This window comes from Cetorhinus maximus, chromosome 15 (assembly GCF_964194155.1).
Source record: "Cetorhinus maximus chromosome 15, sCetMax3.hap1.1, whole genome shotgun sequence".
In the NCBI taxonomy this organism is placed as follows: Eukaryota; Metazoa; Chordata; class Chondrichthyes; order Lamniformes; family Cetorhinidae; genus Cetorhinus; species Cetorhinus maximus.
This window is the reverse complement of record NC_135893.1, coordinates 79,834,579-79,853,459: the sequence shown is the minus strand read 5'-3', so window position 1 is coordinate 79,853,459 and position 18,881 is coordinate 79,834,579. Positions and strand designations below refer to the sequence as shown.

The window sequence follows — 18,881 nt, the reverse complement described above, 5'->3', positions numbered from 1 at the left end:
AAAGAAAAATTAGGTTGAGGAAAACAAAGTAACAGTTAAAAAAATTAAAAATCTCTAACAATTAAAAGCAGAAAGAATGAGATTCCACACTTCTAATTTTTTTGTGCCAGAGAGGGTGACAAGCACCAGTGAGCTCGTATTTAAATCTTACTTAGACTGAAATGAATGATACTTAACTTTCTGTGGGAAGTTTAGTTCATAACTACCATGCAAATACATCAACTTCATGCAATTCAATGCATTTCAATGATGAGGCAGACAGCAAGATGTTTTTTGCAAAGCTAATCGCACAGCTGATATTTCAGCTTAACTAAATACATCTGTACCCTCACCTGAAACTGCTGTGCCATTTTGCATGTAAATAACAGCGAGTGCCATTAGCCTCCGCATTATCTTGACAGTAAATTATGGCTCAATAAAATGTCTCTCTCCCACCCCTCCATTTCCTGTGGTTGATTGTGCTCAGGAACATCTAACTTCAAAGAAATAAGCTGCACCATTTCTCACTCAAGCTGTAGCGAGACATATCTGATAGAATTTTCCAAAATTCAGGGGAACTGAAGAACATAGAATACAACCATTAAAAGGCATTGATGCAAATGCATCAGTAAGTCCAAAATTAAATTTGCAGCTAAATTAGTTTGGTAAGACACCTCAAGGATGTCATCTGGAGAAGATACCTCACAACAAATATAAAACTATACCTTATTTAACTGTAAATTCAACATGATGGTTCCACCATTGTCCCTTCCTGTATTCAAGTTCAGCAGAAGAATTGTCGGGTATTCAGAGCTGACTGATACATCTGGTCCATTCAAAACAAAAAATCTCACAGAAACAACATCCACAGCTTCTCGAAGGACAGGTTGATTACGAAAACATGATTTGCCACTGTTACTGTGTTCAGTTTTATTTGGTTTTATGTATACTCCCAACATATCCAGGTCCTTCATTACTGTGCCATTGCTTGACAGAGTGAAGTTATTAAACATTGCAAGAAGGGATCCAGCATCGACAGGTATACATACTGCAAGAGATAGAACATTCAAAAGCTTGTATTTAGATGTCTTTGTAAAATGTAGACAATACTACCCTGAATATTGCAAACATTACATCTATAACAAATTATATCTAGTTTCTTTTGAAAAAAAGAACCACAAAAAAAAAGTTCCTTATCTGGGCCATAAGAGAGGCCACAACCAGAACATCTGTAGTTAGTTCAACAAGAATGCAATGCAAAAGCAAAGTGAGGGTCAATTGGTTTATTAAGATGCGTTTTCAATTCCTCTCATGTGCAAGTAGGTTATTGGTAGGTGCTCAAACTTTATTTTAATAAAGGTTAGTAAGGAGGAATGACATTGCTCCAAAATATTCTACCATAAATTGGCTGAGAACTGATATTCTACCAGTTACTGAAAATTCCTCATCTCATCTGTATCATTGCAGGGTGTACTAAATGATATCCACATAGTTCCTCATAAAGTCACAAAATCTAAATATTGGGAAGACCAAAGCCATCATTTTCATCCCCACCCCATCCCAATCACAAATTCCATAACTATGTCAATGATTTCACCAGTTTCCTAGACATTATCTCAGATTGAACCAAACAGTGGCATCCTATTGACCTCTCAACAAAGCATGCTTTTCGTAAAAAAAAAAATCTGCTTTCACACCTTTAATATCATCCGCCTCCTAGCCTTAGCCATGCTTTTGTTATGCCTAGGTTAAACTATTTCAATGCTCTCCCAGGCTACCTTTCATCATCCATTTTCTGAACAGTTCTGTATTATTCTATGTAATGCTGAATCCTATTCCTCACCAAGCCCTGCTCACCCATAACTCTTCTTACTCCGATGCCTCCAATTTAATATTCTCGTCCTTATTTTCAGGTTGTGCCTCTTCTATATCTCTAAAACCTCCAACAGACTTCCAAAGGTCACCCCAAACCCAGAACTATTCATTTCATCAATTCTGGAAATTCTTCCCTCACCCTTATCATTGTTAGATGTACTTTCAGCCACTTTAGCCACCTCCTGACTCTCCAAAGCCTGTCCACCATCGACAAGGCACAAGTCAGGAGTGTGATGGAATACTTTCCATTTGCCTGGATGAGTACAGCTCCAACAATACAAGAAGCCTGACACAATCCAAGACAAAGCAGTCCACTTGATTGGCACCCCATCCACCACAAAAAACATTCACTCCCTCCACTAATGACTCAGTGGCAGCAGCGTGTACCATCTACAAAATTCACTGCAGCAACTCACCAAGGCTCCTTCGACAACACCTTCCAAACCCGTGACCTCAACCACCTAGAAGGAAAAGGGCAGCAGATGCATGGGATCACCACTACCTTCAAGTTCCCCTCCAATCCACTCACCATCCTGACTTGAAACTATATCACCTTGTTGGGGACCAGGTATGCAGTGGGTTAGATACTTGTCTTTCACATCTGTGATTAGATTTCAAATCCAGCTAAAACTGATGCTGGCTGCTAATGTCCTGTATGAACTGAATTTGGACAGACTCAGTGCACAGTAGGAGGTAGCCTTCTAAGTGTTGTGACAGAGCCTTCACTCAGGTTAATTGTACCATATATTCATTGTAAGTGCTGACAGGAAGGTGCTCAATTTCCTATTATTAGCATTCTGCGCCTCATCAACAATTTATTAAAAACAGAACACACCTGTTAAATAAGCTTCAATCTCAAAGGAGATGATCCAGTTAGTGTTGATACTTTCAACAGCAAGTTGCAACCATTTCATCCATGGCGGAGAATCCAGTGTTTTTCTGCATACTACACTTTCACTGCAATTTACAATCTTCACGTGAGAGTTAGGTAATGCATTTGATCCTATTAAAAGGAGGACAGGGCAAGGCTCCACTGGCCGGTTGTTGACAGCACAGTTTTTAAGATGAATGACCAGTTCCACAGTGTGTTCAGGAATAAAAATTCTGAGGAGAGCCAAAGCAGATTTTGTATTTGTGTACAACTTAATACATTTTAAACAATCTTTCTAAGGATTCTAACTGAGACTTACTTCAAGTGTGAAACCTGATCAAAGGGAGAAAGAATCAGCCCAAGTGAATTATTTGGTTCAAGAACAGGCACATTAATCAATCGCTGAACAAGCATCTGAGGCTGAAATATGTAGGAGCACTTAGTCGTGAAGCCCTGTGAGAAAAATCAAATGCATATACCTGTAAATCTGATGTACTTGTGCATCAATCAATACATGCATTTTAATGGGTATAGCAGTGTACTGTTTGGCTACTGAACTCGTAATTCTGAAGCCTGGACTAATAATCTAGAGAATATGGGTTCAAGAGACTGGAAATAAAAAGGAAATGAAATTGACTATGAAGCTGTCAGATTTCCTTTGAAGAAGAAACCTTGCTGGTCTGGCCTATATGCAATTCTAGTGTCACACCAATGTGGTTGACTCTTAACTGCCTTCCGAAACGACCAAGCAAACCACTGCCACCTTTTCAAGGCAACTAGGGATGGACAATAAATACAGGCCCTGCCAGAGATGTTTAAAACTCATAAATGAAAAAAAAAGCCAATAATTTTTTTCTATATTCATTGTGTCAGCATCACAATATTTTTCAAGAACACTAGAAATAGTAGTCTTCTAGGGTCAGCAAATATATTTTGGTGTTCAGAAAGTTAGGCAAGTGTTCTGTTTCGAACATGAAATGTTAACATTACAAGGCAATGGCAAAAAGCCACAGAGCGAAAAGGTATACTAGCATAAGTTATTAAATAGGCCATTGTTGAAGAAGCATGATGTGATGAATTAACGTGTAGCAACCACAATCCTCAGAGTGGAAGAGTGCTCAGTCACTATGAGCATGTGCTAAAGACCTTTGCTACAGGAAGAAAACAAACAAATTTTAATGCCATAACACAATGCAGAAAGAAATCATTTTAGTACAAGTGTTAGCAAGAAATCCACAAGCAGTGATGCATAATGCATTTTTAAAGTAATGCTAAAAAGGGCCATCATTCCAAGAGTCAATTTTAACACGAAGGTTTTCAGACGAGAGTTCTACACCATTTAGCACATTATACTATACCTTTACTTCAATTTTACCATCATCTTTCGGTAGGTGTGCAGCTACAAACCAGTCACCCGAAACAGGGTTGGAAATATTTAAAAAAATATTACTCTGGACTTTGGACATCAGTGGGATGCTGAGGTTGAATGAAGGAAGAGCAACTGTATTTATTCCAAACTTGGTTTGTAACGGATTAATTATTGGTGGGGCGCTTGCCCGTAAATGGCTGTTGGAAAAATACATGGACTAAATTAGATCAAAAAAAGTCATGCAAAGATATAACCAGAGATTATCTGTACTTGCCTATACACTTTGGCTACAAAGCATAATTTTTAAAAATATTAAGTTGCATGGACAATGTAGTGATTCATAAATTTCTAGGCCGTTGCTTCAAATTAGTCATTTATGCAATTGCTAATTAGGTATATCATGAATTGCTTTCTTAATCTGCCCTCTGAATTTTTTGGTTCTACTTAATAGTTACTGAGCAATTCGGTCCATTTGAAACTTTTATCAAATTCAAGTTCATAAAAGCCCACATACACAGTGATATTAGTATTTTGGCACTCTGGCCCCTTTCCTTTCGAGGCTTGCAAAATCCACCTCAGCAACACAGTATTTTCTGGCACTCGGAAGACAAACATACGTGCATTTCCATACCAGCTGTACAAGGAAAGTTTTTGAGGAGCTTGAGCGTAATATTCAGATACGTAGGTTCGACCTGATAAAACAAAGTAAATACATCATATTCACAAGTAAATTACACAATTTCAAATATACGGATATACAAGGCAGCCTTAAATGGTTTTTCGGTGAAAAGAGGAGGGCAAGATAACTTAAAGAAAAAACTTTTGTTTCTTCATCGTTTAGTGCAAAGTGCTTCAGGCTTTTCCAGAAATTAGACTATAAATGGCAAGGTGGCAGATTTGAAGCTGGCCTGAAACAGAGATACCTGGGGTCCAAAGCACCAACACATCTGATGGATTCAAAAGTAACCAGAAGTGAAAGGGCTGGAAAGGGATGGGGAATGCATAAAAAAAGTTAATGAGAAATTGATACTAGCGATGGGTGGAAACTCTAAACCCTTATGAAGTTTAGCTGTCAGAAATGACAGCCAAATAAATGGCTAAGAGGGAAATACATTCAAGAAAAGGGTACAGTAAATCCAGCACAGGAGTTAGATTGGAGAAGGGGAATACAGGACTGGGGAAGGGGGACAGAGAAGATGTAGTTAGTCACTGGAGATATTCTAAACATAAAAAAAGCACATTTTCTTTAATTTTCAGACAGCCTTAAGCTTTGCTCCCAGTTTCAGAACTTCACCAGTCTTAGAATATACTGCAAACTATATACAGAATTCCAGAATATCATGCCACGTTATAGCTATAGTGCTGTATGCAAGAAGACAAATATAAGAACCAGATGCCTTAAACTTTTCATTCAATTCAGAGTTGGACTATTATGAATATTTTCTCAAATTCTCTTTAAAAAGAGATATTGTAAAACCAATATTTTACACCTCTTGATGGTGGTAGATTCACACGCAGATTAGTCACAAAACGTGCATAATCCAACTAGGCTTCCAGGTGGAGAAAACAGGGACTTCAAAACATCAAAAAAGGTCAGTTGTGCACACTGTTTTACAAAAAAGGCTGCATTTCTTGGCATCGCAACATTAAGGAGAGCACTCCCTGTACATGTGCAGCTGAAGTATTGACATCATATTCAGCGATGTCCTACCAAGCTGAGTTTTGAAACTGGTTCCCTTAACTCACTTTTCCAGAACCGCTTCATCCAATTCAGTGTATGGGGAACTGGAGCCTATCCCAACAGGCAATGGGCACTAGGCGGAGTACACCGAGGACGGGATGCCAGTCCATCACAGGGCACATACACACGCACACTGGGGGACAATTTACCAAAGCCGATCCACCTAACCAACACCTCTTCGGGTGATGGGAGGAAACCAGAGCACCAGACACAGGGAGAACGTGCAAACTCCACACACAGGGTCCCTGGAGCTATGAGGCAGCAGCGCTAACCACTGCGCCACCGTGTCACCCCAGTTCCCTAATCCTTACAGGCAAAATAAGAAGCAAATGTAGCAGGATTGGGAGAAATAAGAGTGCAGTGGAATTACATTTAAAAGTAAATAACGAAGTAAGAAAGTTATTTAAAAATCAATAACAAACGAATCTTGGAGCTGGTACTGACAAAGAGGGCTCTCAAACCTACCTCAGACTTTCAATTGATAATCTTTTAATGAGTTAATAAAAATCAATAAAAATGTACTTAGATTTTTTTTCATAAAGATATTTTATTCATTCATCCAAAATGGGGCTTGAAACCACAACCTTGAGATGAAATGTCTCATTACCCACAAAATGAACTAGCCAGGCTATACAGAAACCCCCTCACACACCGCCTTTCCAACTTGTTCACCAACTTTATTACGCTTTATGCGCTCCATGGTTAGATAAATGAACTATTTGCCAATTGGATATCTTTATGCATTAGTTTTGTGCTCAGTGGTTTAAAAAAAAACAGCTGATTTTTCATTCTTATTATCAAATCTGGAACCAAGAGAATTTCAGAGATTACGTGGTCATGTATTTGTGCTGTTAAGGTGGGGAGAACCAAATTTCAAACCAAAATACTGAACAAATCAGAAGAAAAAAATTGGTTAAAACCTGACAGTTAAAATTCTATTTATGTGGTTAGAGTGTCAGTGTTAAACTGGTCTGGGAACAAACGGCATAGACCTGTCAACTTGGCAGGAGAAACTGCACGTCAGTGGCTGCAGTGAGGGCCTAGCATGCATTATGACCCCCATGGAGACCAATAAACCAAAAGATCTGAATTTACAGGATGAGAAAAACCAATGGACAAGATTTTACTTTTTAATAACATTTACTTGAACAATCAAACCAAAATCAACATAAATTAAACACGTATGAGCAGGTAAATTGTGGTCAATATCAACTCAAAATTACACATTAAATAGCAAATACATCTAAATCGTAGATCTCAGTTTACTGGGCAGTCCACTAAACAATAATTTCAGCCACAAAATCATTCAAAGCTCTGAACTTCCTCAGGCAGAATTTCAGTCCCTTTTCTTCGAGGATTTAGCCACCAATCCTCATCCAACAGAAGCTCCCAACCAACCTGAGTTCTCCAGGCATGGTCTTGACCAAAATGGTGCACTTCTGCAGAACCTCCACAGCTTTAGTCATGACAGTCTTGATGTCGTGAATCCACCAGAAACACCTTATTTTCCTTTATCTCCGCTCCAAGATCCAGCCTTCCTGTTCCTTCAGGCTGCCTGCTCTGCAACACAGGGCAGGGCCAGGGAGAGAAATCCTGGGCAAAAATAAAAATACCTGGAAAAACTCAGCAGGTCTGGCAGCATCTGCGGAGAGGAACACAGTTAATGTTTCGAGTCCGTATGACTCTTCAACAGAACTAAGTAAAATGGAAAAGACGTGAAATATAAGCTGGTTGGGGGGGTGGGGGGGGTGGGGGGGGAACAGGTAGAGCTGGATAGAAGGCCAGTGATAGGTGGAGATAGCCAAAAGACGTCATAGACAAAAGGACAAAGAGGTGTTGAAGGTGGTGATATTATCTAAGGAATGTGCTAATTAAGGGTAGAAAGCAGGACAAGCAACGTACAGATAGCCCTAGTTGTCCTGCTTTCTGTAAGCATGCAGGTGCAGCAGGCAGTAAATGGTATGTTGGCCTTCATAGCCAGAGGATTCGAGTACAGGAACACGGGTGTCTTGCTGCAATTGTACAGGGCCTTGGTGAGACCACACCTGGAATAGTGTGTGCAGTTTTGGTCTCCTTATCTGAGGAAGGATGTTCTTGCTATAGAGGGAGTGCAGCAAAAGTTTACCCGACTGATTCCTGGGATGGCGGGACTGACATATGAGGAGAGATTGAGAGGATTAGGATTATATTCGCTGGAGTTCAGAAGAATGAGGGGGGTTCTCATAGAAACCTATAAAATTCTAACAGGACTAGACAGGGTAGATGCAGGAAGGATGTTCCCGATGGTGGGGGAGTCCAGAACCAGGGGTCACAGTCTGAGGATATGGGGTAGACCATTTAGGACTGAGATGAGGAGAAATTTCTTCACCCAGAGAGTGGTGAGCTTAAGGAATTTGTTACCACAGAAAGTAGTTGAGACCAAAACATTGTATGTTTTCAAGGAGTTAGATATAGCTCTTGGGATGAAAGGGATCAAAGGGTATGGGGAGAAAGCGGGAGCAGGCTATTGAGTTGGATGATCAGCCATGATCATAATGAATGGCAGAGCAGGCTCGAAGGGCCAAATGGCCTACTCCTGCTCCTAGTTTCTATGTTCAGCACCATTTGCGACTCCTCAGATACAGATGCAGTCCATGGCCAAATGCAGCAATATCCAGGCTTGGGCTGACAAGTGGCAAGTAACATCCGCGCCAGGCAATGGCCATCTCCAACAAGAGAGAATATAACCATCGCCCCTTGACATTCAATGGCATTACCAAGATTGAATCGCCCACTATCAACATCCTGGAGGTTACCATTGAGCAGAAACTGAACTGGACCAGCTATATAAATACTGTGGATACAAGAGCAGATTAGAGTCTAGGAATCCTGCAGCGAGTAATTCACCTGTCCACCATCTACAAGGCACAAGTCAGGAGTGTGATGGAATACTCTCCACCTGTCTGGATGAGTGCAGTTTCAACAACACTCAAGAAGCTCAACACCATCCAGGACAAAGCAGCCCACTTGATTGGGACCCCATCTACCAACATTCACTCCTTCCACCACCAACGCACAGTGGCAGCAGTGTGTACAATATACAAGATGCACTGCAGAAATCACCTAGCCTCCTTAGACAGCATCTTCCAAACTCATGACCACTACCATTTTGAAGGACAAGGGCAGCAGATGGGAACACCACCACCTGGAAGTTCACCATCCTGACTTGGAAATATATCACCGTTCCTTTACTGTCGCTGGGTCAAAATCCTGGAACTCCTTTCCTAATGGTACTGTAGGTGTACCTACGCCATATGGACTGCTGTGGTTCAAGAAGGCAGCTCACCGCCACCTTCTCAAGGGTAATTATCGATGGACAATAAATGCTGGTTTAGCGAACAACGCCCACATTCCATGGACAAATAACAAAAATTGGCTGTAAAGTGATTTGGGACATTGTGAAAGGTGTTGTATAAATGTAGGTTTTGTCTTCCTTTCATTACACCTACATGCAGTAGGCAAAGTGACTGTAGCAATGGTGAAATTGGAGGCCCAATGCGGAGTCTCTAAGGATAATTAATCACAGAGTAATCAACTGATGTTAGGAAAATGGCTACAAAGAAATCACTACATTTACAAAATAATTCAACTCTGTAATATTATCATTCTGACTTCTCTGGTGCCAACCACTGTCATACAGTTGTATTGTACACTGAATTTACAGCCTATCCACAGGTTCCATATAGTGTTGCAGCACATTTATACTAAATAAATGTGCAAATAGTATATTTTAAAAATTCTAATTGTTTGAGATGCAAGAGAAACAGGAAAATTAATTGGAAAAATGTAATTAATAAATAAGAAACTCCCAACAGCAGGAAAAAAAGTGAGACAGCAAAATCCCGAGAGAAATCATTTCTAGAAGCACTTAAACCATGGGGTTGGATTGAGTTTCTATAAAGACCCTTTATGGTAAAAACCCTTTAGGCTGTTTCTCTGTGATTTCAATGGATTTTTTTTGCCAAAGTTAGAATGGATGATTGGAAATCCTCACCCCCAGAAAAACTTTAGTCCTACAGTGAGACCACCTTCGGCTAGATTTTAAACAGGATGGTGCAGGGTGTGGTGAACCTAGGTTGGAATAGAGATTTGCTAAACCTTTCTTTGAGCAATCTCCTGGCGAAAACTGGGGATTTTATTCCCAGACTTTGCAAGAGTAATAAAACGGGTGATAGTGAGTCAACACTGTTTTGCATCAAGCCTGGTTTTTAGTTTCTTACATTTATTTTGATGAGGCCCAAGATTCTCAAACCTCTGGTAAATCAACACAGCATGTCATCAGAATTGTGCCTACTTTGGGGCATAAAAAATTTAGACTGCTATTTATCTGTTGGTTTAAATTCAAAACAGAATTTTGACAAGTGTACAATATTTAGTTTTGTGGCACTAGATCTTAAAAGTGACCTTCCATAGCCCCCTTCCAACCACCACCCACTCTCCTCCCCAACCCCAACTCCCCTCCATCCCGCCCAACACCCACCCCCAAACCCCTCTCCAGCCTCCCCCCAAACTCCTCCACTGGTCCTGCAATCTGCGGATTCCATCACAACAGCCTGGCCAGTTAGCTTCAGGAGTTACAGTCTATAAAAAAAAACCACACTGTTGGGGCCCCAAGTAGAAGAACAAAGGTAGCAGGTGCATGGGGGAAAATACAAAAGAAAAAAGACTTGCATTTATACAATCTTTCACAACCTCAGAATGAAGTGTTTTACAGCCAATGAAGTACTACTGCTGTGTATTCACATTCTAATTTAGGAAAGATGGCAGCCAATTTGAACACAGTAAAGTCCTAAACACAATAATTTAATTAATAGTGGCCAGATAATATACTTTTAGTGATGTTAGTTGAGGGATAAGTATTGGCCAGGACACAAGGGGGCTCTTCTTCTTCAAAATAGTTCCACAGAATATTTTATGCCCACCTAATGGGGCAAAGCCTTGATTTAGCATCTGAAATGAAAGAAGTCACCTCCTACAGTGCAGCATTCCCTTAGTATTGCATCAGAGTAACAACCTTTATCTTGTGCTCAAGTTCTGGAGTGGGACATGAAGCCACAATCTTCTGGCTCAGAAGAATGATACCCCTGAGCCACAGCTAACCTCCAAGTTCCCCTCCAAATAACACACATCCATCATGAACTTGGACATAAATTGCCAGGAATGCCATAGCTGATAGTGTTGTGGGAATACCTTTGCCTCGTGGAGTGCAATAGTTCAAAATGGTGGCAATTCTCAAGAGCAATTATCAACTGGCAATAAATTCTCACCTTACCAACGCCACCCATATCAAAATAATGAAATTTTTAAAATCTTTAATTCATTATTCATTCTAAAAATACAAATCAGCATAATACCCACCAAGCAAATGTTGAACCCTAAGCATGAATCTGAACTTGCTCAAATCAATCGTTTTTGAAATAATTAGGGTGTGTCTCTCAGTTTAACCAGATTTATGTATCCACAACATTGGCATACACAGTGGCTGAAAACTCTTCCAGGTCAGTAAAGGCAAGGAGGTCTGACATTATTATTACATAATATATAGGAAGAGAAGGTCTGACCTGTCCATCTCCTTGGGAGACAGAGTGAAAGTGAAACAAAAAGTGGTCTAATGGTGAATGTATACATCTGATCCCTAGTGGTCTAATAAATAAGAGGACAGGTTTATGACGAATGCACCCATCTGAACCCTGGTAATCTCTAGGAAAACAAGTATGCAGTTTCAGGTCCAAACAGCTACCCGAGTTGTTTAGTGTGCACTGTGAAGCAGCTATGTAAAAGAGCTGCTTCATTAATCCAAAAGGACATAAATAAGAACAATATATTTAAATAAACACCAAGTAGACATGGAGGTCCTATTTCACTTTTCAACAATAGGATCTGAGCTTCAGATTTCAAGGGTCCAAATTTCAGAGCTCTTGAACTGAATGGCTCTATCATTTCAATTTCATTAAATTCATAATTCATGGAAGGTACACTTTCAATTTATGAATGGGCTATTTAAACAAACAACAAATGCAAGAAGGAAATTAAAAATTTATTTTAACATTTAGAAACTTATTCAAGCTACATTAAACTTTTATCAACATTTTTAGAAATTGCCAAAGCAATTAAGATACTGAGTTGCATTAAAATTCAGGCTGCAAAACAATCTTATGAGTGACAGTAATTCCTTCCAGTTATCTCAGCACTAGTAATCCTAATGTGCAACATTACACATCTAACTATATCTATATAGTGTCTATTAAAAAAATGAACTTAAGTTGCTGCTGGCTTTCTGATCGCTAGCCACCTCATAGCATCATGCACAGATTGCAAAGCCAACACACAAAATGGAGCAATTACACCCACCTACCAGTATTACCAAACATTGTAGATTGCAACTCCAATTCACCTAAAAAGTAACACTACTGCAAACAGGTTGAGTGCTCCAACTAAGACAACTGGCAGCTCACTCACTATTACGCAGACAAATCAGTTGTAGCTCCTGAAAGTTTTTTTGTGCAGCATGACTAAGGTTTCCCTGTTGCTAGCAGGAATAACCACATTCCAAAACAGCAGTTTCACCAGCTCATTGAGCAAGACAAGATTTGCCAATGAGATTTAAAAATAACGAACTACTTTAAAGGACTACTTTCTATTTATCTTCCATTACCCTCAATCCTTTCCAGTCCTTGTATGTTCTACTAACTCCACGACTCCCCTTCAGTACTTTTAAAAGCTCCTTAAAAACCCTTTTCTTCAATGCCTTGTCACACCTCTATGAAATTTCAATTTTTCCACTCACACAACATCCACCAGCTTTGTCACCTGCTGACAACTTCCTGTGCAGCAGAAGCTCCATATAAATTCAAGTTGTTGATAGATCTCAAGCACTATGAACCTTTTTAACAATTGTATTATTTGTCCTAAAGCACATTAAGTTAATATTGTTCAATAAACACCTTCATCCATTTAAAGGTCAGTTACCCCAAGTACGTGGAAGGCATGGACTTCAAACCAAGTCCTCGAATAACTTTCTTAAAAACAAAAAGCTCTGAATTGATCGTTATCCTTCAAGCACCATCCCTGACCTCACAATGCAGGCCATTCCACTGACATAATGATAAACATCCCATATCTTATATTGAAAATGTCCACCTAGTCCACTACACTTCTAAGCGTCACAAAGTATATTTCACACTTGCACTTATTTGGTTCAAATATACTCACGAACAAATTCACAACTAAACTAGTTTGAATCCTATGCAACACCTTAATAAACCAAACTTCTTACCAACAATTAGCCTCAGCATTGCCTACGTATAGAACTACCCCACAGGGAATAGCTGAAGAGATGGAAGGTTTGTGCTCTTTTCACTTAGGCTATGTGGTTTTTCAAGAGACAGGCCAAATTAAACACAGCTACACCCGAGTAGCAAACAGCTTTATTCGAGGCAATTCTTTTACACCTATTAGGAAAGGATCAAAGTGAAAACGCTCAAATCACATGTCATGCATCACATAACATAATACTGCTGTAATTATGAAACAGCATATACTCCAACTTAACAGAATAACTGTACCACTGCTATATGCACAGCGAGATTTGTCAGTTTATCAAAAAAGTCATCCATCACTGGTGGCACTTATTGAATTATGCAGTCAACACAGCTCCAATTATTTTTATACATTACTTGTCCCAAGCACTTATCCTTTGTATATTTACTGTGCTCAAATCATTCTTTAACTTTCATATCTCTCCAGCTCAGTAGATCAAAGTCATGAAAAAATATAAAAGACATAAATGAGCTGACATATGACACATGAAATTTGATAGACAGAAGTATGAAGTGATACATTTTAGATGAGGGGATGAACATAAGCTAAATGCTATAATTTTTAAAGGAAGAGACAGACTGTAGGCTCACATCCCCTAATCTGTGAAAGTGGCAAGACAAGGCAATACAGTTGTTACAAAGGCATTTGGGATGTTTGGCTTTATAAATAAAGGCAAAGGGTACAAAAGCCACAAAGATACGATAGACATTTATAAATCATTTGTTAGGCCTCAGCTGAGGCAGTGTGTCTAATTCTGAGCCCCATATTTTAGAAAGGAAGTCAGGTCACTGGAGAGGGTGCAGAGGAGATTCAGAGTGATGCCAGGGATGAAGCATTTCAGTAACGAAGTGAGATTAGAGAAACTGGGATTGTTCTCCTTAGATCAGAGAAGGCTGTGGGGAGAATTAATAGAGGGTGCTCCAAATTATGTAGGCCTTTGATAGAGTAGTACATTGAAAGTATGCATAAAGAGACCTTTGGCCCAACTAGTCTGCATTGGTGATTATATGCTACATGAGTCTCCTCCCATTTTATGTACCTCATCTCTGCCTTTCCACATATCTTTCTATTCCTCTTTTCTATCATGTACTCATCTCGCTTCCTTCAAAAGCATCCAAGCTGTTTGCCTCAACCACTGTGGTGGAGAGTTCCACAACCTAACCATTTTGAGTAGAAAAAATCTTTTTTCCCTGTTGAATCAATTATCTTGTTTTAATACCTACTGGTTTTGGATTCTCCCTCAAGAAGGAAATGTTCTCTCCACATCGACCCCATCCAATCTATTGATAACTTTAAAGACCTCAATCAGGTAACCCTCAAGTCTTCTTTTCTAAACAAACAACCTCATCCTGTTCGACCTTTCCCTGTAGCTATAATCTCAGTTCTGGCACTATCCTTGTAAATCTTTTTTACACTGTCTTTGGTGCTTCTATGCCCTTTTTATTGCATGGAGACCAGAATTCTGCACAGTGCTTAAGAGCAGCCTGATCAGGGCCTGAAACAAGCTTACTTAAGTTAAATGCCAGTGCTTTGGGAGCAAAAGGGGAAAGTAGCATAGTGGTAATGTTACTGCACCAGTAATCCAGAGAGGCCTGCACTAATAATTCAGAGACAAGTTCAAATCCCCACCAAAGCAGCTGGGGGAGTTTCAATTAATTTGTCAATCTGGAATAAAATGCCAGATTGTTGTAAAAATCCATCTGGTGCACTAACGCCCTTCAGGAGAGGAAATCCTATGTCTGGGCCAAATGTGATTCTGGTTGTCTCTTAACTGCCCCCTGACACAGCCTAGCAAGCTACTCATTTGTATCAAACTGCTAAAGAAAACGAGCACTTTGGGCTTACTACACTGCAGTTGTTCAAAGCAGCAGCTCACCACCACCTTCTCAAGGGCACTTAGGGATGGGCAATAAAGACTGGCCTTGCCAGCATGTTCAAATCCCAAGAACGAATAAAAAAAAATTGCTTTGCTAGTCCTGCAATGCTGCTTTTAATGCTCGATACTAATCTGAAACTTATATTGTGGTCATTACTACTTAGATGTTTTCCTATTCTTACTTGTCCTATATGATCTGGCTCGTTACCTGTTACAAAATCAGCAGCACTTCTTTTCTTCTTGTATTTATGTACTGAGTGAGAATGCAGATCTGTATAAACTGACCATTCGTCACTTCTTCCTGCCAAGTTATTGAAGGGTAGCTGAAATTTCCTACGATCATTGTTTTGTGTCTGCTACCCACCTTGTAAATTTGTCCAGGTGTTTCTTCCTCTAATTCCCTTCAACTGTTTGGTGGTCTATATATCCTATTAGGTGATGGATCTCTTCTGTATATTAACCCAATCTATAAGTATTTTGTATCTATCTTATTGTTTGTTACATCCTATTTTTCTAATGCTAATATGTTATCTTTAAGTAGTACTGGCTATCTTTAAGTAGTGCTAGTACTTAATGTGGCACTACTTCGAATATCAGGGGGCTTATCCCTAGTAACCTGGCCAATATTTATCCCGCATTCAGAATCACATCGATGATCTGGTCATTTATAAGATTACTGTTTGTAGAAGCTTGCCGTGCACAAATTGGCTGCTTAATTTTCTACATTGTGACTGGCTACACTTCAAAAGTACTTAATTAGCTGGACAGTGCCAGGAGACATCTGGTGACCTTGAAAGGTACTATATAAATGGAAATATTTCTTTCCTTTCGAACTGGTACTAACCTCCCCACTTCCATCCTAAATGTTTAATGTCCTGCAATATTTAGTTACCAATCTTTACTTATCTTTCGATAAGGTCCCACACAGGTTAGTTAGCAAAATTAGAGCACATGTGGGGAATTGGTTAACACACAGAAAGAGTAGGAATAAACAGGTCATTCTCAGGTTGGCAGGCTGTGACTAGTGGGGTGCTGCAAGGATCAGTGCTTGAACCAGCTATTCACAATCTATATCGATGATTTGGATGCGGGGACCAAGTGTAACATTTCCAAGTTTGCTGATTACACAAAACTAGGTGGGAATATGAATTGTGAGGAAGATGCAAATAGGCTACAAGGGGATTTTGACAAGCTAAGTGAGTGGACAAGAACATGGCAAATGGAACATAATGTGGAAAAATGTGAAGTTATCCACTTTGGTAGGAAAAACAGAATGCAGAGTACTTCCTAGATGGTGAGAAATTGGAAGCGTTGTTGTCCAAAGGGACTTGAATGTCCTTGTTCATAAGTTACTGAAAGCTAACATGTGTACCGTCTACAAGATGCACTGCAGGAATTCACCAAGGCTCCTTCAACAGCACCTTCCAAACCCACGACCACTACCACCTAGAAGGCCAAGGGCAGCAGATGGATGGGAATACCCACCATCTAGAAGCTCCCCTCCAAGTTACTCACCATCCTGACTTGGAAATATATCGCCATTCCTTCACTGTCACTAGGTCAACATCCTGGAACTCCCTTCCTAACAGAACTGTGGGAGTACCTACACCATGTGGAGTGCAGCAGTTCAAGAAGGCAGCTCGCCACTACCTTCTTAAGGGCAACTAGGGATGGGCAATAAATACTGGCCCAGCCAGCAAAGCCCACACCCCGAGAATTAATATTTAAAAAAAAGGTGCAGAAAGCAATTAGGAAGACAAATGGTGTGTTGGCCTTTATTACAAGAGGTTTTGGGTACAGGAGTAAAGGAGTCTTTCTGCAATTGTATAGAGCCTTGGTAAGACTGCACCTGGAGTATTGTGTACAGTTCTGGTCTCCTTACCTCAGGAAGGGTCTACTTGCCATAGATAGAGTGCAACAAAGGCTCACCAGACTAATCCCGATGACAGGATTGTATTACGAGGAGAGATTGAGTCTATATTCTATAGAGTTTAGAAGAATGAGAGGTGATCTCATTGAAGTATATAACATTTTTTTATGTTACAGGGCTCAACAGGGTAGATAGAGGAAGGATGATTCTCCTGGCTGGGGGGGTCTAGAACTAGGGGACACAAATTCAGAATAAGAGGTAGGCCATTTAGGACTGAGATGAGGAAGAATTTCTTCACTCAGAGGGTGGTGAACCTTTGGAATTCTCTATCCCAGACGGCTGTGGAGGCTCAGCCACTGGGTATATTCATGACAGATCAATAGATGTCTAGATATTACAGATATCAAGGGATTTGAGGATAGTGCGGAAACATGGCATTGAAGTAGAAGATCAACCATTAGCCAGTTGAATGGCAGAGTAGGCTCAAGAGGCCAAATGGCCTACGGCTACTATTTCCTACGTTCCTAATCTTGTCCTCTAAATAGCCATGTTTCAGTCACATTCTATGAATTTCACCAATCTCTGGCCATTCATATTATCCAAGTTATCCTTGAGTATGCCCTTTGCTCTCTTCCTGACTCTTTCATTGCTAGGTTTCAGTAATGTCTCGTAGTTCTTTCCCCCTATATGATTAGTTTAAAATCTTATTTTTAGTCCTAGCCACCTTTCTGCAAGGATCTTAGTCCCAGCCCAGTTCAGGTGCAGCTCATGCCAACAGGACAGGACCTCTCTGTAGTTTTATGCGAATATTATGGGCCTGAACTTCCGTGGGATTTCACAGGTGATAATCTGTATGAATCCATTTCTCAATTTGTGGAGCTGTGTAAACATGTTCAACGATGAGTCAACATCTGATGATGCCTCAGTTGCTTAATCCACAGGACTCATCACTTGCGCAACCGGAAAGCTCCATGTAACATCAAAGGGAGAGAGCAGCTAAAAGCTCTTCAAAAACTGAGTTCTGCTGGGCCGTACCTTCTGAGCTTCAGGTAGTGTAACTAGGGGATACCCCAAAGAAGTGCTGGGGAGCCCCCACCTCCTGGAGGTTCGCAGGTAAGGTTTTCATGGCAATTGCCTGGGAAATGCAAACTGGTCAATTGCCCTGCACTGGGAGCCATCCAAAAATGTGATTTAAATCGCAAACTTTGGGTGGTTTTGACTGGGTTACATCAATAGCTACCCAGAAAAAATTACAAAGATTAAAATCACTTCTGGGTAACTATGGTACAGACCCACACCGACACATGCTCCAGAGTCGAATTGTCACTTTGCTCCTACTTTCTTACCTGAAGCCTTTTCCGATCCTATCTCGCCTGACCTTCCAACTCAGGCTGGGTGAGATCCAGACAGTGCAGCATGTCCCCAGGGCTTAGCGTCAAGTGCAGATCTGTCAGACGTAAGGAAGCACTGCCCCCATTGTTACAGCACTAACCTGGTGTTAGGCAGCTAAAGGCTCAGCCAACCTTAAAGGTCCTTGACAGGCCAAAGAGAAGAGTGTATGAGGTAAGGGGATAGGATTTTGGGGGGGGCGGGGGGGAGGGGGGAAAGAGAGGGTGAGGTGTAGGATCAGGTCTCAGGTTTGGGGGCAAGGATCAGGTTGGGTTGGGCCATGGGTTTGGGGTGGGTGGGTAAATCCTTTTGACAGAGGGGGGAGAGGGTGAGTCCCCCTGTGAGAAAACCCCCTTTTGGGGGGGGGGGGGGGGGGGGGGGGGGGGGCCCGTAGGGGGGATAACCTGATGGAGGGGAAGGGAACATCCCATTGGGGGGAGGGGGGATATCCTGTTTTTGGTTTGGGGGGGGGGGGGGGGGGGGGGGTGGTGCGGAGGAGAGGATATCCCATGGGCGGAAGAGCGGGATATCCCATGGCAGGGGGGATATCCC

The 18,881-nt window shown here is 40.8% G+C and overlaps 1 protein-coding gene across 1 annotated transcript in view; it reads right to left on the bottom strand.

Moving 5' to 3' along the window:
- Positions 1-18,881, bottom strand: part of pgap6 (post-glycosylphosphatidylinositol attachment to proteins 6) — a 40,760-nt gene that overhangs the window by 18,246 nt on the left and 3,633 nt on the right. The window contains exons 2-6 of the mRNA XM_078558709.1: positions 4,609-4,786; positions 4,084-4,291; positions 3,045-3,178; positions 2,690-2,958; positions 705-1,027 (exon numbers count right to left, since the gene is read on the bottom strand). Of these exons, the coding sequence (XP_078414835.1) occupies positions 705-1,027; positions 2,690-2,958; positions 3,045-3,178; positions 4,084-4,291; positions 4,609-4,786 (1,112 nt within the window). The remainder of the gene's footprint in view (positions 1-704; positions 1,028-2,689; positions 2,959-3,044; positions 3,179-4,083; positions 4,292-4,608; positions 4,787-18,881) is intronic.